This window comes from Chiroxiphia lanceolata, chromosome 7, assembly GCF_009829145.1.
Source record: "Chiroxiphia lanceolata isolate bChiLan1 chromosome 7, bChiLan1.pri, whole genome shotgun sequence".
In the NCBI taxonomy this organism is placed as follows: domain Eukaryota; kingdom Metazoa; phylum Chordata; class Aves; order Passeriformes; family Pipridae; genus Chiroxiphia; species Chiroxiphia lanceolata.
Genome location: NC_045643.1, coordinates 39522849 through 39546605, shown reverse-complemented (window position 1 = coordinate 39546605; position 23757 = coordinate 39522849). Strand labels below are relative to the sequence as shown.

At 49.7% G+C, this 23757-nt stretch overlaps 1 protein-coding gene across 5 annotated transcripts in view; it reads left to right on the top strand.

Moving 5' to 3' along the window:
* The window catches only part of ACVR1 (activin A receptor type 1), a 68706-nt gene that overhangs the window by 15161 nt on the left and 29788 nt on the right, over nt 1–23757 (top strand). The window contains exon 1 of one of the 5 annotated variants that reach the window (XM_032693308.1): nt 5639–5695. The exons of 2 other annotated variants lie outside the window; for them this stretch is intronic. Coding sequence is in view for 1 of the 3 variants with exons in the window: in XM_032693307.1 (XP_032549198.1) it covers nt 11213–11223 (11 nt within the window). In the remaining 2 variants the exon portion in view is untranslated. Of the gene's footprint in view, nt 1–5638; nt 5696–11196; nt 11224–17593; nt 17617–23757 lie in introns of those variants that run through there. 2 more of the 5 variants (XM_032693307.1, XM_032693309.1) reach the window with 2 other exon arrangements.

The following is a 23757-nucleotide window of genomic DNA, read 5'->3' as shown; positions in this document are numbered from 1 at the left end:
CTGAATAACACCTGGAGCAGAAAGGAGCTGCACAGCCGTGTGAAGGGAATCTTTGCAATTAGAGAACTTGAGCATTTTTGGTGGGTGTTTTGGTGAAACAAAGCACTGCATGTGATGGGCTTGGAAAGCACAGGACTAATTACCAGAGCTATTTTAAAAAATGGCATGAAAATGAGTTATGCTGCTAAAGCTCAGATGCAAGAACACAGTCTGCTTAATTTAATAATACTGTGTGATTTGTGTAAAAGTGAACTGGTAGCAATTATAGGTTATTGTTAATTACTGGGGGCTGGGTTCTCCTCTCTGTGCTCATGCAGAATCACACCTGGCCCCCTGATGCCCCAACGTCCGTGGGGTTTGCGATGCAAAGGGGTGCACGATGTAAGGACCTGAACAAGGGGATCATGGAAGGTGCTTGGGGTGAGCTCCCCAGAACCCACGGGACAGGAGGCGAGTCCTCGCTGTGCTCCCAGCCCTGGCGTGTCCCGGGCAGCCCGTGGGAGCCGTGCGGGCAGTGGAGCTGTTGGGACAGGCACCGCCGGCTGCCCCGGCAGCCCCAGCGCGGCTCCGGCCGTGACTCAGGCGCTGACTCACGGACGCCTGATGAGATCTGTGCACTCCCAGGCACACCGGTCACAGCTAAACATTAAAACAAGCTCTTTAATTTCAAACCCGAGTGCTTCCCGGGGTTTTCTCAGCAGCTGTGCTCAGACCAGTGCTGACTGTACACTGGGAGGGGGTGGTGATGAAACGTTGCTACGTTGCAACAGCCAGATTTGCTTATTTGCATACATATATACAGAGATATATATTTAGAAATTTCCCCAAGGCAAAAGAAAATAATTCCTGACAAGCAGGAGCTTGGAAGGTCACTTGGATTATTATTTCTGTACCACAGCTCACCTCGAGCACATAAGCAAAGTCTTTATGTCCTGATGTTAATAATGCTAAAGAGTTAAAAACCTCAGCAGCACTGAAGGCAATTATCAGGTTGGCTTTGTCATGCACAGCCTTGTTTCATATGCTGTAACTAAATTACAATTTATTGTGTATTTTAGAAGGAATAACAGTGTTAGTTTGTGGGTTTTTTGCTGTTGGGCTCTGTCCAGCCCCAGGGCCATCCCCCCTCAGTGCTTGGCCTGGCCTGGCCCCCAGCCCTGCCCATCCCCTCTGGTGGGACGGGACAGCACTCAACGCCCTGCAGAGATGGAAAAGACATGGGAGTCTAAAGGGAGATGGTTCTGCCAAGTGAGGTGACTGGGCTGGGGTCCTGCAGCTCCTCAGTCTTCCAAAAATTTTCTCTATGGCATCTTTTAGCTCTGTGAGCTGTTCCTGCACTCCAAGAACATTGTGAAGTGGTCTGACTTGAAATCCCAGCTGCTCCAGAGAGGCAGAATTTATGAAGTACCAAGGCAGTTCAGGTTACCATGGAAATAGCTTCAAAACAGAGAAGCCTGATTTTGCTGTCCTCACTGTCTTGGGAGGGTTTCTATGTGGAAGGATGACAGGGCAAACCTGCCCCACAGCTCAAGGTGTGCTCTACATGTGTTGTGTTCTGGGGCCCACAGACTTCTGAAGAGTGTGGCATTTGCATAACATTAATGGTTTTTTTCTGATGTCTGTGCGTGACAGTTCGAGCCCATAGTGCTCCTTTCACATGGACATGCCATTATTACACCTGATTAATGCAAACATTACCTGGGAAGAAGTTCCAGACTGTGTTGTGTCATGGAAAGAGCCACATGAGGTTCTCTGCCAGCAGCTGCAACAGCCTAAAATTTAATCATACTCTGCACCTTGCAGAGCTGTGCAAAGTCAACTGTGTATGAATACTCTTATCAAATCCATCCCACCTTTCCTTGGAGGACTGCAGAATACCTGACAAGCCGGGAGCTGTCCTGCCCTCTGTGTGCCAGCCTGGCACCTGGGGCACAGAGACAGCCCTGTGATCCTCCCCAGATCTCTGTCGGCGGCAGAACCAGCGCTCCTGACTCCGAGACAGCGCTGCCAGCCACTAACCCAAACACCTTGTCATGATATCCCTCTCAGGCTCCAGCCCTGCTTTTCTCCCCACATAACATTATTACAGATAAAATTCTATTTACAGCTGGAATTTCCTAGCAACACTCACAATAATGATAGAAAAGATAACTGAAAAATCCCTGTACATGTTGGAAAGCAAATTTATTTGTAAAGATGCTTATGATGACAAACAAGAAGGATAGAAAAATAGCCCTGTTTACAGATTATGCTGAGATTACTTCAGTAACCTAATTCTTCCCTCTCCTTCACCATTAATTAGAAATCAGCAGCATCTAAACTGATGTGATCCAGTTACAGGAGGCTGTGGGCTGGAGCTGACAAGACCTAATTCCAGTTCCCAGCACTGGTTCCTCCCGTGGCTGTGAACGAGCACTTAGCAACAGCTGTCCCTTGGTGAGCCATGCGTGGGTTACTCAATGACAGGTTCCAAAATTCATGTTCTTCTACCAGACATGAAGTAGGAACTTTTCCATGCAAAGTGCTTCTAACCCCTGTGGCTCCTCGTGTCTCCTGGGAGCCCCACAGCCTGCCATTAGTGAGGGGTGGCTCCTGCAGTGTCCCCCGTGGTTGTGAGCTCTAATAACCGCGTGGGATACGACTGTCAGAAGTGCTTTAGGCTGCAAATAAGCAGGTGGGTGTTCAGAAGTGTTGGCTGCCAGCACCACCTGTGGAGCCTTAAGGGAAGCTTGGCACTTCTGGAAACGTAGCTGTTTGGCTAGATTCTGAAAAGCCCTATTAGATACCCAACCTTTAGACTTCTCTTTTGGAAAATGGTCCTTGTTAGAGCTGTATTTTCTCCCAAGGAACACCTACACATGAGCAACTTGAATGTCACATTCAGCTACTTGGCAGTACACTATGGAAAATCACTGGCCTTGTGCTGTTGAGCCAAATGTAGACCTATTTGTGTTTTTAAGGGAATTAGTATTCTTTTCTCTGTTTAAAACATTCCTATTACTCATAGTGAGTCAAATCCTGGCCCCATTTGGAGAGTGGTGCATAAATGGGCTGTATGTACAAAGGAGCTTCGGCAGGAGCACTTCCCAAACTCTCCATGCACCTGCCTTTTCCCAAGGGAACTGATGTTCATGTCCCACCCCGGCACCACGGCTGGGATTGCTCTCCATGCTGTCCCAGCCTGAGTCATGCTGTGTCTCCATGTCTTCTGCTCCTGCCCTCTGAGTCCCTCTCCTCCTGTCTCACAGGTGCTCATGTCACTGCTGGGGAAGCACTGCATGTCTGGAGGAAAAGCATGACCACGTCCCTTGTCCCACAGGAGCAGTGAGGGAGGGCACAGTGTGCCTCTGCTCCAACCTGAGGCAGAATCCCAGAACCAGTTAGGTTGGAAAAGCCCTCCTAGACCATGGAGTGCCCCCTGTGCCCGATGCCCCCCTTGTCCCCCAGCCCAGAGCACTGAGTGCCATGGCCAGGCCTTCCTGGGACACCTCCAGGGATGGGCACTCCAAACCTCCCTGGGCAGCCCCTGCCAAGGCCTAAGGGACACTGGAGGGTCTCTCCTCCCTGTGCCTCCATGGCTGGGGCGGTGGGCCGGGCTTGTTGCTCTCACAGGAACACGGCCCGAGGCTGATCCTCGTGCACAGCCTTGGTGTCCAGGGCAGGAGGGAGCCTGTGCTGCCCACAGGGACAGGAGGGAGCCCGTGCTGCCCACAGGGACAGGAGGGAGCCTGTGCTGCCCACAGAGACAGGCCGTGGGCTGTGAGAGCCTGGAAAGGCTCCATGTCCATGCGCAGCAGAGCTGTGTCCGGGGGGCTCCCCGGGAACACAAACACGGCCCAGCACACGCAGGACGAGGCTCTGGGACCATGAGGGCAGCCCCACACTGATCCCAGAGGGAATGTGACAGCTGACAGAGCGATGTCACCCAGCTGGAGCTGCTGGGGTGGTGGGATTCGCCCTCCCTGCTGCCTCCCGAGGCTCTGCCATCCCACCACTGCCTTGGGGAAATACAGAGCAGTGCAGGGATGCACAGCCTGAATGCCAGGAACGGTCAGAAGGTATGTGGAGCACCAGGTCAATAATATTTGGGAATTTCTGATGTTCTTGATCTGCTCGGGATTGTTCAGCCTTGTTTAAAATGTAGGATTTCGTGTCCTTCATTTGTCATATCACAGTGTAAGCACTCTGTTAATAGTAATTAGATGCAACTGTTCTGGAAAGCCGCTGTATTTTCCCCTTTAGGAAGAAACCTGTGCCTTTCCAGGAACCTCAGTGACGTTTTCTTAGGGCAGCTGGCACAGGGACATGGTTCCACCCAAACCAGTCAGACTGAGGGTGTTTGCATCATGGTGACCTTAATGTACCCCAAAGCTTAATGTACCCATGGTCTATAATCCAATTCTTGTTGATGACACTGAAAGAAAGTAGGTTTAGATTAGATATTAGGAATTAGATTAGATACTGGGGAGAAATTTTTCCCTGTGAGGGTGTGGAGACCCTGGCACAGGTTTCCCAGAGAAGCTGTGGCTGCCCCAGCCCTGAAAGTGTCCAAGGCCAGGTTGGACGGGGCTTGGAGCAACCTGGGCTGGTGGAAAGTGTTCCTGCCTGTGGCAGAGGGTGGAATGAGATGGGCTTTAAGGTCCCTTCCACCTCAAACCAGTCTGGTATCATTCTATGACATGGAGTATGATTGAAGTACTGTGGTTGAAAGAATACGGGATTTTGGGAAATTCATTCAGGGGTTAAACTGCAAGAGGAATGAAGTCACCTTCAACCTTAAAAATTATGACATGACACTAACTAGTTTATGAGTAATTCAGTGTGAAAATTGGAGTCAGATTATTTTTTTTAGAAAGTGAGACACATCAGTCTTGTACCAGGATATTTGCAGTTTGGCTCAGCCCTGTGAGGCACATCTGGAGTGCTTTGTCCAGCTCTGGCTCCTTGGGACAGGGGGGACGTGGAGCTCCTGCAGTGGGTCCAGGGGAGGCTGCGGAGATGCCCAAGGGATGGAGCAGCTCTGGGAGCAGCAAAGGCTGAGGGAGCTGGGGCTGTTCAGCCTCCAGAGCAGAGCCTGAGAGGGGCCCTCCCCAGGGGGTGTCAGGGGCTGCAGGGAGGGGGCAGAGGAGGGCCCAGGCTCTGCTGAGGGGGCCCAGCAATGGCCCAGCAGGAACGGGCAGGAGCTGATGCCCAGGAAGCTCCACCTGGACAGGAGGAAGAACTTCTTTGCTGGGCAGTGACCCAGCTCTGAACAGGCTGCCCAGACAGGGTGTGGAGTGTCCTTACTGGGGATATCTCAGGACCGTCTGGACACAACCCTGTGCCATGTGCTCCGGGATGGCCCTGCCTGAGCAGGGAGGTGGGACCCGATGGGACACTGCGGTCCCCTCCAGCCTGACCCATCCAGGGATTCTGGCTGTAGTCCCCTGGTGGGTTCGGCCGCCTGGTTCCCCGTGGGTGGGATGGTTCGGTCCCGCACACCCGACCCCTGCCGTCCCGTCCCGCCCGCAGTGCCGCGGCTGCCCCGCAGGGGGCGGTGTCGGGGGCGGCCGCTCGGAAGTGACGCGGGGCCGTTGCCGGTCGGGCGGCCCCGCCCGCGCTCCTTTGTCAGCGGAGCCGCCGCGGCCGCCCCATGGCCCCGCCGGCCTGAGCGGGACCGGCCGCGCTCCGCCCGCCCGGCCCCGCCGCCTCACAGGTGAGTGCCGGCCCCGAGCGGGCCGGGCCCGCCGCGCTCCCCCGCCGGCCGCAGCGGGAGCGGCTCCGCGGCGGTGCCGCCGCCCCGGGAGGGTCGGTCCCGGCCCGGCGGGAGGGTCGGTCCCGGTCCCGGCCCGGCCGGTCGGTGCCGCCGCCCCGGGGTGTCTCCGGAGGGTGTCCCGCGGTGCCCGTGCCCGGGGGGCACACGGGGCGCACACAGAGCCCCCGGCCCGGGGTCACCGCGGGAGGCGCAGCCTCGGGGCTCTCCCGTTCCCCTCCTTCCTTCCCTCGTGCCGGCTCGGCCGGGGCACAGCTCAGTCCTCCTCCCGGGGGCTGCCCTGGGCCGGCCCGGGGCGGGCTGCGGGGGCTGCCCGTGTCGGTGCGGCGCGTCCGTGCCTGGGGAGGGAGGGGAAGTTACGGGCCACAGGCTCTTGTGCCAATTCGTCTGCTAAAGGCGCTTCTCCCCCTGCCAAACCTGCTGGCGCACAGAGGCAGCGGGGTCTGAGCCCCCGGTGACCCCCAGCCAGCTCGCCCTGGGCTCCAGGGGGAAGGAAGGGCAGCGGGATGTGCCTGGCTGCTGCCAGGGCTCGGGCTGGAGCGGGAGAACGGTCCTGGAGCAGGCTCAGGTCGGGTCTGTGTGTTAACCTGGAGGCTTCACATGCTGGCCTGTGAAATCTGGGCACGAATATAGTAGGGAAAGCTGCCTGGGCAGTCTTTCCAACTCTGTTAATCCAGAAAAATGCATAAAAATAACTTCTTTCTAGCAGTACTTTTACAGTAAACTGGGTTTAAACCACTTTGTTTTCCAAAAATTGAGAGAGAAATTCACCTTCAGCAGGTTCTGAAATAGTTGGGGTTTATGTAGGTGTGCTGGAGCCACCAGTGCCTCAGGACAGTGTTTACTGGTGGGAGCTTTCAGGTTCAGGACTGAGCTTCAGAACTGGCACATCTGTACACATATTGTTTTAGGAGCAATACTTTGAGCTTTGAAAAGAGAACAGGTTCTTGTCCCAAATCTCACGTGTTTTTATGGTCTGCATTGAATTAATCTCAGCCTCTCGTTTAAGAAACTCTGTGGCTGTAGCAGTTTGCTGTGGGCAATGACAAGTCTATTTTTAACCTTCACTTTTCTTTTGTTTCCTGTAATCCGATCTTTGCTGTGATCCTTATACTCATCTTCAGAGGGACGGTTGTGACCTGGAATGCAGCAGGCACTTTGCAAATACTCTCCGAGCTCTGTCCTTGAAGGGCTGGAGCTGTTTGAACAGTGCTGGGGTGCCTTGCAATTGAAATGGGAAAGCTGCAGTCCTGGCTGTGGAGAGCTCTCAAGTGCAGAGCTCAGGCCTTTGATGGCTGAAACTTTTTTTTTTCTGGAGGAGGTGTTACAGATCTGTTTTAAGGAAACAAAAAGTTCCTGTGTGCACTGTGCTCCCCCCCAGGAGGTGTTAAGTGTGTGCAGTGTTTTGAGAGGTTTGCTTTCTCTCAGGAATTGTTTGATGGGATAAGACCTGCATTCCTCTGGCTGGGGGGGGTGGGGATGTGCTCCTTGCCCAGTGGCCCAGGACTGGGAGTCATTCCTGACTGTAAATCTCTGCCTGTTTGTCTCCATGCTGAGTGACAGATGTGTTTCGGTCTGTCTCCATTTAGAGACAAACTTTTAGGTCTGTTGCTGTGAGATAGATCACCCCTCAACTATCTCAGTTTGTAAATAATCAGCTCTTACAGGCCTGAATTGTAGTTAGGCCAGAATAAAACTGTGTTATATATTTTTAGTTTTAAGGCTTATTACATATCTCAGAGTTTCAAGCTGGGAAAGGGAAATCCTACTGGCCTGGTGCTGATGATGCTTCCAGAGGTGTTGCTGACAGTCTCCTTAAGTTCCACTGCCCAGGAAGTGTTGCTGTTTTTTTCATGACTTATTTTGATACTTACATTAGGAAACTGAAAATATTTTGGTTGCAGAGCTGTTGAGGTTGTTACCTCATGTTTATGCTCTGTACAGAATAGGATGGCTGCCTTAGTTACTGACAAAAGAATTAGTGAAGACCAAAATGGTGTGTGCAGAAGTTCAGCCTCACCCTCCATGGGCATCACTCATAAAGAGGCTTTGGCCATATTGTGTTCCTGGAGCTCACAATTCAACACACTTTGAGACATGAGAATTTATTTTATGCCTTAGTAGATGGATATTTGATATTCTGGTGATTGTTACGCTCTTAACACATATGAAGTTGGTTGCGTTTGTTCTGCTGAGGCAACCTGCTAAAGCTCACCTCTAACACAGAGTAGAAGGGTCCTTCCTCAGGAGAATGTGAGTGTGTGGAGGAACCGAGGTGAAAGGGGAGGGCTAAATATAGCCATTTCCTGCAGAACTTATCTGCTTTTGAGGCCGGCTCTCCAAATGGAACTTGTGTCTTCCAGGCCCTCAGAGAGGGTAGGCAGAGAACATGGGCGGGGGAAAGAACACCAGTGGGGTGTTGTGGGTGGGTTGTGTTTGTGGTTTTTGTTTTTTCCAGCCAGCTGGTGCTCTGAAGTCATGCTTAAATTTAATGAAAGCCTGATGCTAAAATAGGATCTAGGGACAGCCGTTGTAAAATAATTAGGCACCCGTTCAGCCCCCTTGTCCCTGCCAAAAAAAAGGCTGCTTGAATTCATTTACAGTCTTGGTATTGGAACTCTCAAATGGGCATCTTGATATCTGATTATGTGTATAAGCAGGTTATAAACCTGCCTCACTCACCTGTGCAGCTGTCAGGTTACAGCAGGTTGCAGTGGTGGTGCTGAACGCGGTGATCTCCGAGTGCCTCTGTGGATGAGGATTCACCATGTCATGGGGGGGTGGCAGGCTGGCCTTGAGCAGGGTGTGTTAGGGGATGGATTAGTTGCTTTAGGACCTGAGGGTAGTCAAGACTGAGACAGTTTAAGAGCACCTTAGTTACAGAGGTAAATGACGCTGTCAGAAAGCTCATCTTTTGAACTCTGCTGCCATAGGTTCTGTGGCCACGTGTTGAGGGCATAAGATATTTATTTATATGCTGTACATACCTGTACATGTCTGTAAAGTGAGGAATAATGATGTTTCCTAGCAGTGTTGGAAAGCTGACTTCGCATGGGTTTACGAAGTATTTTGGGATCATGAATTTATAAAACGTTGTTGACTGTGAAATGTGTGGAATTCCATGGAAATGCTTTCAAGAAATTCCTTTTTTTCCCCACTATGTTTTCAGCCAAAACACAATTTTAGAGTAATGCTTTTAAAGGCATAGAAGTCCCAGACAAATAGCAGTAAGTAGTTGTAGTGAAGTAGTTCTCTGTGTTACATTGGACCATGAGCATGCACATGACCCACCCTCAGGTGAGGTTAACATGTGCTGTTGTGGAACTGTGTGTGTACAGTCAGTGCTCACAGGTTCCAGTTGCAGAGGGATTTGCATCTGTACCTTGCTGGTGTTCAGAACATGCTCTCAAAGTTCTCCTCTCACGACAAGATCCACAGAGAAGGCGCTGTGGTTATAAAGTAGCATTGAACTCGGTGGGATGCTGTTTGCTGGAAGGAACATCAGGAGCGTGCCTGCATTCCTAGTGAAATAAGTAGGTGCTATTCCTGCCTGTGGCAGGGAGCAGCGCTGTGCTGCGGAGGGGCCGGGGCTCTGCTGGCAGCTCGGGTGTTCCCCCGCCAGGCCAGAGCTGACCTCGTGATTCATCTGAGCTGAATAGTCACCATCAGGTGCTGCATCACAGTCTGCCAGGTAGGGTAGGTCCTCTTTGGCAGGGTTCCTTTGATGTGCTCTGCCCTTTCATGCTGTGGGTGCCTCGCCTTGCTGGCTGTCCCAGCGCTGGCCGTGCCTGTCCCTCCCTGCTGTGCCAGGCAGTGTGTTGGGGCCAGAGCCTCTTGGACACAAGATTCTCTCCAGCTCTGGGCAGAACATGCTCTGCGTTCCTTGTGCCTGCAAATCAGTGTGCCATCAGCTCTGAAACACCTGAGAAGCCCCCAGATCAAGGCCCCTTATCTCAAGTGCTGGAGTTCTGTTGAGTACAAGGATGGTGTAAGTCCCTGATCGATTGGGATCATCATTGTCCTTCAGCTCCACAGTTTCTTCACGCTCGGGACCTGTTTTAGTTTTATGTGCAGTTGGCTCAGCCTTGTTCTGCAAGGCTGTGTGAGGTGGTGTGGATGCAATGTGTGTAAGTCACTGACTCCTGCTAAGGGGAGAAGTGCCTGAAAGGAAATACTGTAGAGGTTGTAAAGTCACAATTGACATGTGAGTAAACGGGAAGTGATGATCTTACATAATTTCTTATGATGTAAGGAAAGGGGAATACTGTGTGTAGTCAGTAATGGGCAGCTGTAAAACTGAACCTTACAGTTTTTGCCTGTTTAAGCCATAGACTGATTGTAGTGGGACATTCAGGAGACTTATTCTTCTTTTAAGAAATAATTGGATCTCTTGGTAGGCCTGTAGGGAGCCAGTAAATGCAGTAGTTCAGATGCAGGTTTGGGCTTGGGAATTTATCTCCATCTGGGAAGTATGGGGTCAGGGGCAGAGGAGGATGGGAGAACGACCTTTGCATGCTGTGTCCTCACGCTTCTTCCTAAGTGTCTGCTCCTGGCCTCTTTTGGGTCAGGTTGTTGCTGAGTGAGGTGTGTGTGGCGGTGTTTGTTGCTCCTGTTGGTATGCAGAGGCAGCTCAGCAGTTGCTCGCCCTCAGAAGTCCTGTTGTCAGTGGATCTCCCTTCCAGGCTCAGATGAAGTCACTGTTCCCTGCTCGTGGTGCTTCTGTGAAGATGCATCGGGAAGTGCCTGGAGCTTGCTGTAGAGTAACTCCACTCTGCTTTAGGAAAAGGAAGGCTCCACCTTGGTTAAGAAAAGCTTATTAAAACAGAAGACCTCCACTTCAGTGATTGTCTAAGGCAGACTTTGGAATCATTTGCCGTGTCTGAAATGACCAGAGATGGAGGTAGGAGATGGTGAGGGGGAACACCAAGGGCTGTTATCTGGGCCTTTCTACAGAAGATGTGATGCTGCAACCCTTAACCATCTGTCCTGAGCCTCTGGAACATTCCTTCCCGGCACACTGAAGCCACAGATGACCCTCAGTTGAGTGGAAACTGGTAGGAGGGCTCGTTCCTGGTCTTACAGAGAGCAGTTGTAGTGAGTTGTGCTCACTGGAGGTCGGGCCTTTCTTGTTCTGACTGCAAGCCTTACCTCTGCTAATGAGCTGCAGAAGAGAGGCCAACAAACACCTCTTCTAATTGCAGGTCTGCTGTTTGCCTGGCAGGGATCCGGTGACAGCAGGAGCGGGCTGGCAGCCCTGCCAGCCGCCTTTGGCTGGGCGGATAGCTCGCAGGCTAGAAGTGGCTTCCCTTTGAAGTCCTGGAAGCTGCTGATCCCTGCTTTCAGGAGTCTGTGTGCCTCAGCAGGCCCCTCCAACCCTCCCCTCGAATGGCCTGGGGTTCCTGGCGCAGCGGTTTGAGGCGGTTGGGGCTGTGGTTGCACAAACCTTTTTGCTGGCTACTAATGCCAGGGGAGTAAGTAGTCCTGCTTCTCCCTCTCCGTGTGCTGTTCTTTCCCCCGTTCAGGCATCTCTGGCCATGTGGTGCGCTGGATAAGGTGTTAATTTGGTTAAAACTTAGTCTGTCTTTGCCAGGTTAGTTCTAACCCAGGTTAATTCCCAGTTTGTTTTCTTGTGCTGGTGCTAAGGAGGGATCTGCGAGGGTACGAGTGGCTGGGCGGACACAGAGGATGCTGTGCTGCCTCGGTGTGTTTGTGAAAACTGTTGCCATGCTTGAGTTCATTGTAGGAGTATTGAGTTTGGGTTTTTAGGGTGCCTTGGCCTGGTTTGTCTGTGCCAGAGTGGACCTGCTGTGCTCTGCTCCCCAGGGAGAGTTCCTGCAGGTTTCCTTGCTACCGGCTTTCTCTTGGCCTTGGCTGTGGCCTCACTGTGTGCTCAGACACAGGTTTTTGGAAGTCCCACACGCCTGCCTGCCCTCCCTTCTCTGCAGGACAATGGCCAGTCTGTCCCCTGAGCTGGTGGCCAGCAGTGGCCAGCCTGTCCCCCGAGCTGCTGCACGGTGCCAGAGCTGCCCCATGTTACTCATCCCTCAGGGGTGGTGGTGTCCTGCGTTGTCAGGTGGTGTGGAATGGGAGGCAGAAGAGATGAGAGTGAAATCTCCCTAGGAACAAATGTAAAATTAAACAAAATACGTGTTTGTATTAGTCAGCCTAAACCAGACTGTGCTATTTAGGGCTCTCCACTGCAATAAACTTGTCTCTTGTGTTTGTGTGGGTGGACTGCAACAATTAAGTCATTTAAAGTCTGAATCTTAGAAGAGAAAACAAAATCAAAAGATAATGGTTTGGTTTAAGAGAATATTAATTGTATCATATTACGTTAAAATTCTCTTATGTTAGAGAAAAGGTAGGTGATGCCTTGCAGGTTGGTTATTGGTAAAAGTCATGTCCATGCTGCACATTGAAACTCTTCTTGACTTCATAAGGAGTTATATCTTTTGGTTTTTTTGATCCATTAAATCCTTTCCTGCTGCTGGAGAGTAGCTGCCTGCTGCAACTGCAGTTGCAGTTGTGGGGTAGCAACCTGCTAAAACATCACTGAGTATTAAATTAGCTAATTCATGTCTCCTAGGAGTGGAATTACAACAAATTGCGCATTTTAAAAAAAAGCCTATTTTCAATTTGGTTTTTAAATACTGACTCTAAGGATAAGAAAAAGTATTTTAGATGTACTCTTAACTCATGCAAAAGTGCTGACACTTGTGAATTTAAAAAAAACCACAACAAAACAGAGGAGGGATGTGTGTACTCTTGGTGATTTTGATTACAATAGAAAAATAAAGCAAATATTTTGAAAACTCAGGAAATTATTTTCCAGACATTTATTCTTATGTATTGAGCATTGATCTAAGTAATTTTTATTCCACTTGACCTTTATTTTTGGATTGAGTTGCGAAACCTGTGTGCATCCTGAGTCTAAGTGAAACGATGATGAAAAATGCCACGCAAGCATCTTTTTACTCCACCCATTTTCCCTCTCGGGGTGACTACGTGTAAATGTGGTCTGGGACCATCTCTGCTTCTCTTGGTTTGGGAGCTGTCCTCCCTGCAGGGGTAGCACAGGGTCTGTCTTTGATGTCGTGTTCCTCTCTCAGGCAGAACCCTGTTGCTCGGCTGGGCAGCCCTTTGTGCCCAGCCCAGCTCACAGACGCCCGTCTGGGAGAGCAGAGGTACGTCTTTGTGGTTAGGATGAAGGTTAAATCATTGGAGTGTTGGCTTTCCTCCAGCTTCTTTGCATAATTTGAACCCGTCTGTGTCCAGAAAGAAACATGCAAGTTATTTCAAGTGGCTGGGGTGGCAGACAGAGCTCCTGCAGCAGCCTGCAGACCGTGCAGCGCGTGGGCCGTGTCGCCTCCCCGGTCCCCGCGCGAAGGTGCAGCTGGGACGTGGCCGGCGCCTGCCTTGGCCTTTCCTCCGTGGCCCTTCTCAGGGGTCCTGCCTTTCCTTGGCTTTTGCTGTCAGGCCTGTGCACTTCTTAAATTGTTGAACGACTCTTTGGCTTGGCTTTTGCTCTCCCTTAACCTCACGTTAGTTCGTTGTCAGTTAGGCCTTTACGAATGTGCCAGAAATGCCACGTAGACACTTTAGTGTGTTTGTGGACCTGGCATGTTTGCATCAGCCTCCAGTAGAGAATAATCTGAGTGACATGTCCCAGCTTGCCTAAACAATAGGGTGTTTTTTCTATCTTGGTTGTATGCATTTTACACGTTTGTAAGACTAATGTCATACCTCTGAAGCAAACCTGGGCAAGGTCTGCAAAACCTGTTCTAAAATCTGAACCTATTTAGACCCTTCCCTCCATACACCTTCCTTACGACACGTCATATTTTGAAGAATGAGTGAATCAATATGACTGTTCCTAAATGATGGAAATAAAAACCTAAGCACCATCAAAAGGCTGTTTGAAAGAAATACGGTATTTCCACGCCTGGTGCAAAAGTGGCGTATTTTAACGACTGGAAAAGACTTTAACTTCGTCTTTTTGTTTGGAATTTGTTCCTGGATGTTGTTTAGACCTTCAGAGAAGACATGTGTTGGACTCTCATGTGAAAGAGCATCCAGGATTTGGAGGGAACCTTTTCTGTTTCTCCATTAGGAAGGCCAAAATGCCATGCAGGGAGGAGCCAGAACACCCAACTGGCTTTTGAAGCTTGGTTTTCTTACGCAGTTCCTGGAGTCTCTGCTGAGGAATTGCTGTTCCCGAGGCTGCAGTGCAGTTCGACACCTTCCGTGACAAAGGGTCTGCAAGGAGTAAAACCTACTTTATTTCCAGTCTGGGGATTTGTGAAACTTTGACGTGCAGCCCAATTATAGTCATGTTGGTTTAGTTCCCGAAGTGGATGCTCTTTATTCTAAGAGAGGCCCTCCTTCATGCAACCAGGAGTATTGAAGGCCCTGAAGTGTTAGCATTTGAATGGTTTTGGCTTAGCTTTAAAATAAATATCTGCTGGATATGGAGCTCTGGGGAGTGGACTAAAGCAAATGGAGTAGGTGAATTAACTGGAAGTTGTTCCACAAGGCTGAGTTCACAGAGCCACAGCACAGCAACACAGTGGCAGATGGATGCTGAAGAAAGGGATCTTGAGAGCTTGCTTGTGTTTTGAGGCTGTTCTCAAGTGAAGTAGGTGCAATTCAGTGTCTGCTGTTCCTCTGCACAGAGTCCCCTGGTCACTGTTCCTGCTCTGCAGCGTCCGTCCTTGTGTGGCTGGAGTGAGTGCCTGTGCTGACTCCTCAAGGAAACAGCTTTCCTCAAGCTTTGGAAGGACTGTGATGTTTGTCTCCTGGTGCCTGATGGTTCTTTTCAGACCTGGGTGAAAATATCAACAGATTCCCTCCTTGAAGAGGGAGATTCATGGTTTTTCCTGGCTGTGATGGACATCTGGAAAGAGAAGCAAGTGCTCTTCTTCAGGGGTGTGTGTGCCACAGGGAAACCAAGCTAAACAAACTGAGAAGCCCTCGTTCTTCTGGGGAGGGGAGGAGCGCCACTCTTGGCTTTTGCCTGCCTTCTGGTAGGAATTCAGGTGCCTGTGAACCGAAAGTAGCCCTGGCACTGGGGCCACACGGTTTAGGGGGTGAAGAACCACTGTGCTGGGAGTGAAGGTGGTCTCTGCTGTCAGGTCTCCTAAAGGAGCCTTCTGGAGAACCGAGATGGAGTTTGGCTCTCGTTACAGATACAAGTAACTGGGGGGGTTGGGGAAAGAGGGACACTCAGGGAGGCTCTGTGGGACTCGGGTGTCACCGTGAGAGGAGGCAGTGGCACAGGGCCAGGCATGTGGCAGAGTGTCCCTACCAGAGTAAGTTATTGCTTGTCAGCTGTTAATTGGTGCTGTTCCCTCTGCACACGCTTTGTGTTCCGAGTGTGAGCAAAGCAGAGGGCAGCAAGCCCTCGGTGAGGTTTGGGGTGGTTTGCTGGGCAGTCTGTGTTCTGCAGTGGTACCCTGGCATCGGGGGAAGGTCCTTGCTGGCAAGTCAATAGAGATGTGATGGCAAAGGATTGCGTGTTTGGCTCGGGATTGTCTCACCCGAGCAGTTCCCAGTGGCACGTGTGACGTCTCTCAGGGTGGGGACTGTGGTTTTTGCCATCTTTCCCTTGGTGGGCAGTGTGAGGGCAGCGCTGCAGGGCACGGGGGACTGGACAGCTCACCCTCCCTTCTTAGGCTGCACTGGCAGGGACCCTCTGCAGGGGGGCTGCGGGGTCCCCCAGGGGAGTAGGGCTCGGGCAACAGAAAGTGAGTGTGCGTAGAAAAGGTTCTTTCTGGAACACTGTCCAGTGTGACCCCGAAGGGAAATAAACCCAACCCAAAGCTGCAAACAGCAGTGACGTGTGGGCTGTAAGTGAAGTCTCTGAGGGGTTGGTATGCAAGCAGTGGGAAAGGATACCAAATGTGGGGGTTTTCCTCAAAGTTCTGAAATGTTCTTCCAAAAATCTTAAGGCTTTTTTTGACAGGATTGATCTTGTTTCAGTTCCACAGGTGTGTTTGGTTGTATGGGAATGAGGGATTCTTATGAAATTGAGTTTATAATGGCATATTAATTAAAAAATTAATGTTGGACAAGCCAAAAATATCTGATTTAACACTGGCATATCACAATTGTATGAAAGGTGTCTGTAAGTGTGTTAGCTGTCAGCATGGTGCAGCTTACAGGTTTTACCCAACTTGTTCTTAGGGTCACAGACCCTCTGCAGGCACCTGTGGTCCTAACAGCTGAAGGAAAAAGGTGCTTAATGATGTGTTATCTTCTTTTTGGGTGGTAATGATGGGTCAAGAGGCCACAGTAGCTACTGTGTCAAGAAGCAAACTCAGGCCAAAGGAAATAGGCTTTTTTGGCCCGCGGTGAGTTACAGCTTAGCATGAAGGTGGGTTTGCTGATGCAGTATGTGATCGGTTCCCTGAGGCACCAAGGCAATATTTGAGTATCTGATGATGATTAAGGGAGATTCTGTTGATTCTCTGATCTTGAAAGGCCACTTCCTTACAAAGCAAGCAAACAAAAATGCTTGCAGAAAAAGCTGTCTTTTAAAGTAATTTAAAATGCTTAAATAAAATAAATGAACATAGCAAATATTTTCTACGTGAAACATGCAAAAAAAAAAAAAGTAGCATTTGATTTTACTCTGAATTGAGTTAAAAACTAGCAAGCTAAAACTTGGGCCTCTGTGGAAGGATTTGAGGAAATAATGAGATTTGCAGGGCTGAGCTGACCCTCCCTGGAGCCAGGCCGAGGTCCTGCAGAAATAGGCGGCACCTTTGCGGTTGTGCGTCTGGAGTATAAAAGTTAAAATTACCCTAAATGGCTGAACTGTTTTGGGTTTAATTTAATTTGTGTTTTTGTTTGCTTGTTGTAAACCCCCTCAGTAAATGCTAAATAAAGTTTGTTAAAGGCTCGCCCCAGCTGCTTAATGAGAAGAGTTTAAAGGTGATTGAACACTCCCTCCTGGTCTAAGACTCGGCAGAGATTTGTAAAGAGTGTTTCAGATCTTCCTGAAACTTCAGGTGTGGGATGGTGGGGGCCGTTTACTGGGGCTCCTGAGAGCAGCAAAGCCTGACTCCACTTGATCCAGGAGCTGAGAAACAGGCTGGTCTTGTCTCTTCCCACCCAGGCCACCCAGCCAAGCTCACCTGGCTGGCTTTGGCCAGGTCAGTTCAACAGCCACACGTCCTGTGTCCTTGGGCTTTACTGGCAGAAGGCTCTGATAATTTTTCTTCTGTAATTAGCACAATCAGGCCATTGTAGGCCTGTTTTCCAATTAAAAATAAACTCAGAAATATTCTATTTGTAAAAATAAATAATAATAATAAAAAAGTATTGCTTTCTGTAAAAACTGGAAACCTGGGTTCCTGGGTGCTGGAGTAGAGGGACAGAGAAGGAAGTGGTCTTTAAAGCCTGTATTAAGTTAGTCTTAATATGTTAATTTGTGTCGAACTGTAATTAAACCTTTCTTAAAAAAGAACAAAAAATAAGTACAAAATCATGCATGAAATGAGTTATTTAAATTGTACTCAACTTTCTAATTTAAATCACCTTGATCAGCTTGTGAGCATTTAAATACACAGCAAAACTTGAAATGAATATTCCACCCGTGGAGATGTAAAATGCTGTTTTGAAAATTTCAGAAAACTAGTTAAAATTCCAAATGTGTGGGTTGGGGGCTTTGTGGGGGGATTTTTTGGTTTGTTTGTTTTAAAACTTGAATTTTGCTTAGCTTGTCTCTGAATCATTATGTTCACACAATTACTCAGTAGGGTTTATTTTGCATTTCTGTAGCTATTTTTTTCCTGGTATTAGTCCAGTGAAACTTCCATCCCGAGTGCAGAGTTCCTGCTCAAGTGAAGTGACTGCAGCAAAAGGCAAGTGTGGTGTACCCGGTGTTGGGTGTTCATCCTGGGGATTTATCCAGCCTTAGCTGGGAAGGGTTGGGGCTGTGAAGTGCTTTGAAATTATGTCACTGTCATTTTGCGCCTTCCCAAGATTAAGGCTTTGGATTTGAGGGAGGAGACAGGAGAAAGGGGGTGAAGATGGAGTGAAGGCTTAAAGCAGCGTGGAAGGTCCAGAGAAACCTTTACCCTCAATAAGAAAACTTCTCTAATGGCAGCACAGCATCACACAGCCCCTGCAGCTGTGTGCAGGGGACTGGAGCCGTGTAGGAAGGATGAAATACTCCATGTAGTGCTGAAATCATTCTGTGTGATGTTCCTTGCCAGGAGCAGCTTGTGCAGCCTGGCTGGATTTTCGGGTGGCCAGGGATTGCTTTTTCCTGGGGAGCCGTGCAGACCTGCAGAGAGCCCTGGCTCGTCCAGCCCTCCCCAGAGTTCTAGTTTGGCAACTCTGCCCCTGGGAAGTTTACCACAGAATTATTTTGAAGCTGTTTAATTTCTTTGCAGCCCTGCTTGTGGGAACTCGGTGCTTTTGGGTTTGTTCCGTGGCTTGCTTTGTCTGCTCTGAGCTGGTGCTGCTGGTGCCCATGTCATGGTGCAGTGACAGCTCAGCCTTTTGCAGGGGTGACAACAGAGCTGCTCAAACATCTCCTGCCCCCTCCTCCCCACCTGGTGGCAGGTGAGCAGAGCCTGCGTGTTATAGTCAAATACAGACCATGGAGCAGAGCCTTTGTTCGGGATCCATGTTCCCACCACTTGCAGACAAGACCTCTCTTATGCTCCAGGCTTGTGGTGCTGATAGGAGACTGTCCTGCCTCTGGTTGTATGGAGGTGAGACAGGGGCAGGACTCCAGGAGAACAGGCTTCTGAGTGCAGAAGGGAGATGAAGGGTTTATTGGTGCTGGAGGAGAGCTGAGAGATAATGTACAGCTGCAGGTCCAGAAATAGGTGTTCCTCTGAGCAGCTGCAGGCAAGAAGTCATCTCTTATCAGAGTTCTGAGCTAAAGGTCTGTTGTTGTAGTTGTTTCTTGCAGCAGTGTGTTTGTATCTGTGGGCCAGTGTTAACCAGTGTCCAGCAGCCCTTGTCTTCACCGAGCCCCAGATGCTGTTGTTGGATGTTCGGTGCCACTGCTGGAGATCACAGCTCACTGGCACCCTGGCTGTGCCCCTCAGAACCCAGCAGGAACAAGGGAACAAACAAGCTGTTGATCCCAGATGGAATTTAGTTATAAAAGCTATTTTTTAAAAAATGACCAAAAAAAGAAAGGTGACAATTTTTGAAAATCATCTGCTATGTAGTAGATGAGAAATTCTTCTAGTGCAGAAGACAGATGGAGAGAAGGTGGCAGAAGGAGAGTGCCTGGACTGGAAGGTACATGTGAAGGTGAAGGAAAGGGGGGATTCCAGAAAATGGAGTGAAAATAATTGCTTTGAGGGACTTGGAGCGAGTGGAAATGATCATGGTGTTACGAAGGGAACATAAAAAGAGGGCGAATCAAAGTACTTGGTTAAGTGCTTTGTGCCATGTAAGTAGCTACATCTCAGTTTCCTGCATGTTCATGAACTGGGTATTGAGGGAATGCTGCAGTGCTCTTTGAATTCAGGGAAATCCTAGGCATGGCAGATTTTGTTTGACTGCATAAATGGTTCATGGGAAAAAAACCTGACCAGCAACCAGGTTCACGTGGTAGTGGCTCACTGGTTTAGTTTCAAACTCTGCTAGCCCAAGTCATGATTATCCTTGCTCTGGGAAACCGTGAGGAGTGTCCCAAAATGGCAAGCAGGACGAGCAGGAAGTCCACCCAGTGGGACAGTTCAGCCTGGAGCTCTGGTCTGAAGGAATGCAGTCTTGTCCATGTCTGTGGTGACTGTTCCCAGGCACGGGGCAGTGACTGCTGCACGCATCAGTAGGGGTGACTTTTGTTTTTACTGGCTCAAACTGTCAAGTGAGTTCATATTATTCAGTCAGTTCTGGGAGTTTTGGAGATGATTTAGTAATTCCTGTTTTTTCAGCCAACTGACAGAAAAATGAAGTTTAAAAAGCATTGATAAAGGATTCATTTATTCAGCTCTGATCTGCTTGTTTGCTGGCAGTGCTCAGCTTCCTCTGGAGTGCACGGCTGCTGAGGGGCAAGCTGGGGACCTGCAGGGACAGGGGCTGGGGGGACCGAGCCTCACTGCTGCCGAGTACCATTGCTGTGAGTTAATCCTGCTTTTCAGAGAGGAAATGGCTAATTCGTGAGTAGATGCCTTGGGAACAGGCAACAGCTGGGTGCAAAGCAAAAATCTGCTAAAACATGAGTAATTTCTGAGTGGTGCAGAGAGGGGTTTTGTGTGTATTCAGCAGCAAATTACCATTTGAGCTTATGCTGCTGTTGCTTCCCTGGCGCTGGCATGCGCTGTGTGTTTGAACTGGTGGTCATTGCTATGAGACTGTCAAAGCACTGCTACAATGTGGGGGTTGGCTCTCTCTCCTTCCACTCCAACACGGGCCTGTTCCGTTCAACGGGAACTATTTTAATTGGGTTCCACTCTGTGTTATGTTAAAATCTGCTGCTAGATGCAGAAACCCGTGAGACGTGTTTTGTTTGTTCCTGAAAACATACGCTTTATTCTGCTTTGGCCATTCAGATTGGTTTTATGTTATTGTCAGCTGAAAATAATACTGCGATTGGCAGCGGCAACGGTGGCTTCCTGCAGCCCGGGACTGGCACTTGGATAGCTCGTCCAGGGGGCTGTGGGATGGAAATTCCTGCTCGGAGAGCAGTCATTGCTTAGCAGGCGGCAGCGTGTCCTGGGGCAGGGCTGGCCCAGCACCCAGGCAGGCCTGGGCAGCTCCGGGTCCTGCCCGTGGGTGCTCCGGGACAGCAGAGCCGGGCCACGGTGGGGAACCTCTGGGCCACCATCGCCCAGCTCCAGCTGTGCTCGGAGTGGGAGCTGTGCCGGGCTGCAGGCCAGCTGTGGGTGAGGCCGGGAGTGCCGGGCAGAGGCGGCACACGCGGGGGAGAGCAGGGAGAGCTTTGGTGGTGAGCCGGGGGTGCGTAACTGCAGTGGGATGGCTGGTTAGAAAATAACCAGTAGTCATGACTTCTGTTAATTAACTACTAAGAGTTAAATAAATGTTGTTGGAATAACTAGTCTGTGTTTATTTGGCACGTCTTTCTCCAGCCAAGGCTGGTGCTAGTTGGTACATGCTCCACTGCTGAGCCTGTCTGCAGCGTGGTTTTATGTTTTCCTTCCGTATTGATTTTCATGATTCATTGACCATGATCTAAGCAAAAAGCACACTTAAATGACACTGGAGACAGCTGTCTGTTAAAGTGGGACCTTTATGTAGCCTGAAATGGCGCCAGGTTTTTTTTCCATTACTTTATCAAGTAACACACACCAGTAATATTCTTTGTTTAATTTCCTTTTCTAGGTCACTGATATGTCACCTCTCTTTTGTGTAAGAAGTGATGGTAAATTCTCACTTTCCTATCAGTTTTGCTCATGTTATTTTTCTGATAATCCTTTTCGAGGTTATTTTGAAGTATATTTATAAGGAAGGGGCCTTACATTATGTTTGGGAGTGTACGAAGGACTCGGTTTTTCTCCCAGTGGAGCTGTTTTGGAAGGCACATGTGGGAAGTTTGGATAAAAGCAGAAACATGTAAAGCTTGGGAAGCTGATGTGTAGCTTTTTCCAGTTTTAATCTGTCTCTCTTTGTATAGCAAGCTGAAGTTCCAGATGTTGTTTTGGCTTGGAGATAGTGAATGGGGGAAAAATAAGCATTCTTAATGTTGACAGAGTCAGCCTGTCTGGGTCTGCGCTGACAGGAAGAGGGAGAGATAAAACCTTCATTAATGGTGTAGTGCTGCTGCAGAGCCAGTGGAGCAGGGCCATGTCCCTGGAGAAGCAGCTCTGGACTGGCAATGCCTGGTGCCAGCTGTGGGAGCGACAGCTGGAGCCATGATGGGACACTGAGCCCTGACGTCCTGGGGAGCCCTGGGGCTGCTGGGCTGTGCAAACCCCCTGGGTTTTAGTTCAGTGTTCATTCTCACCCCCTTTTCTCCTTCCCCCAACACACCTCTTGGAGTCCTGCTTGCCCTTGGTAGCTGACTCTGGGGGCTGCAAAGCTGTGGGGAAGGGCTGTTGGTCCATCATGCTTTTGGGGTCAGATGGCTCTGTGGCTCTAACCCACACTGGGGTTCTGTCCTGGAACACCAGTGGTGGAGTTCTGTCCTGGAGCACTGGTGGGGTTTTAGAAGCTCATCCCCCCGATGAGCTCTGTTTGTAGAGAGTTGCAGAGCAGTTTGGGCATGTTGTGTGCTGGATTTCTTCTGCTCTATCCTGAAACATGGGTGTTGAGTTCTCAGCCTCTTCTGGGCAGCTTGGAGCCATATGTGGTAGCACCTTCCACTGAAGGGACCAGGCTCAATCCCTTCTGAAGTAAGAGGGTTGAAACAATTGTTAGGATACAGTGGTGTCCAGGAATGGAATTTCCTGGGCTGTTCCATAGGTGGTATGTATAATAGTCTATCCATTTTCCATGTTATATTAAATACATAAATATACCATGACCTGTGTCTCTTTCAGACCTGTTCCTCCTGTCAGACTTATTTCTAAAATGTATGAGTAGTTTATTTTTAAATAATTGCTGCAGTTCTGCTGATTTCCTCCTTAATCTTTTCTTTTTCCCTTTCTCCATTGTTGGGTCTAGGCAGTAGCAGTTTCTGGTCAGGGCCTGTCCCCACGCCTGTCCCTTCCCACGTGGCGCAGTGTCCTTCAGGCTTTCTGGCCGTGCTGAGCAGCTGTGGTGAGAATGCTCAGTTCACTTGCCTTGATTCTGGAAAGCTCAGAGTGAGTAGTGCTGACACTCCCTCATCTGAGGGACAGAGGAGCCGAGCTGCTGCAGCCCCTCTGGTATCTGAAACCTTGTCTGTTCACTGGTTGGAGTTGTGATAAATGTGTCCTCGTCAGTTTGTGCAGGTTTTTGGAACAAGGGACCAAGTGGGAGGGGAGCTGGTGTGTGTTGGTATAATGGGATAAGGGATCCTTGGAGTATGTACAGTGCTGGCCTGATGGACACGGGTGTGAGCATAGGCAGGATTGGAGTGGTTTAACCCTTTGTGCCTTGTTTTTGCCCCAGAGCTGGGGGTACCTGCCTGACCAGCTGTGGCTGTGTACACATTGCCTGACGCCCCAGAAACACCATCCTTAGGAATCCCACTGGACTGGGCTGTGGGAGACGCTTCAGAGTAAAGGGGCTGTGGCGTGTTTGCTGGAGGAAGATGCAGGAAGGGAATCTGGGTGTAGGAGACTGCTGCTGCCTACCTTTGTGCTGCTCACATTCCTGCTCGGCTGCCTGCAGGCAGCACTGGGGTGTCTTGCTCATGTGGTTTGTGACTCAAGCCAAGCCCAGATGTTTTCATGCCCAGTCTGGCCTATATTCTGAGAATAATTTTGGATGCCTCAGTCCATTTTATTGTGGTTTCCTTAGTGTCTGGTCCAGCTGAAGTGAAGATGATTCCTGGCCTGATTGAATGCTCAGAGGCAGACATGGCAGCTCCTGCTTTCTCTCTACAGCTGTGTTCCTGCTAACTTCAGAGCACTCAGAATTGGAGCCACGTTGCTGAGAACCTGGGCTTGGGTTTTGATGCTGCTTTTCTTTGAGTGGAAACTTTTGCAGCATGAAACTCAGAAGAGTCTGTCTTGTGTCCAGAAGAGGGCCAAAAACACAACAGGTCCCTGTGGAGACAGATCTGGCCTTGCTGACCAGCCTGGCTTTCCATTCCCACTGAGCAGTGACAGGGAGTTGTAGACCTGTGTGTGCTGACTGTTGGACCTTTCCATCAGCACATCTGGCTGGCAGGCTGATGACAGTTACTGTGCAGCATATCCAGAATTTATTTCCTTGTGCCTTTGACAGTGCTTTTTGCCCTTTTGTAGGAACAGTTTGTATTTGTTATTTTTTATTTGTGGGAAGTGCAGTCACTCCTTTAACTTGTATGTTCTTCTCTCAGAGGAAAATGGCTTCATGCTGAATACTTCCCAAAAAGCGGTGTGATCACCTGCTCTGTGTGAACAGAGCATTGTGTCCTGCTGGAATGGTCTCTTGCTCCATTGCTGCCC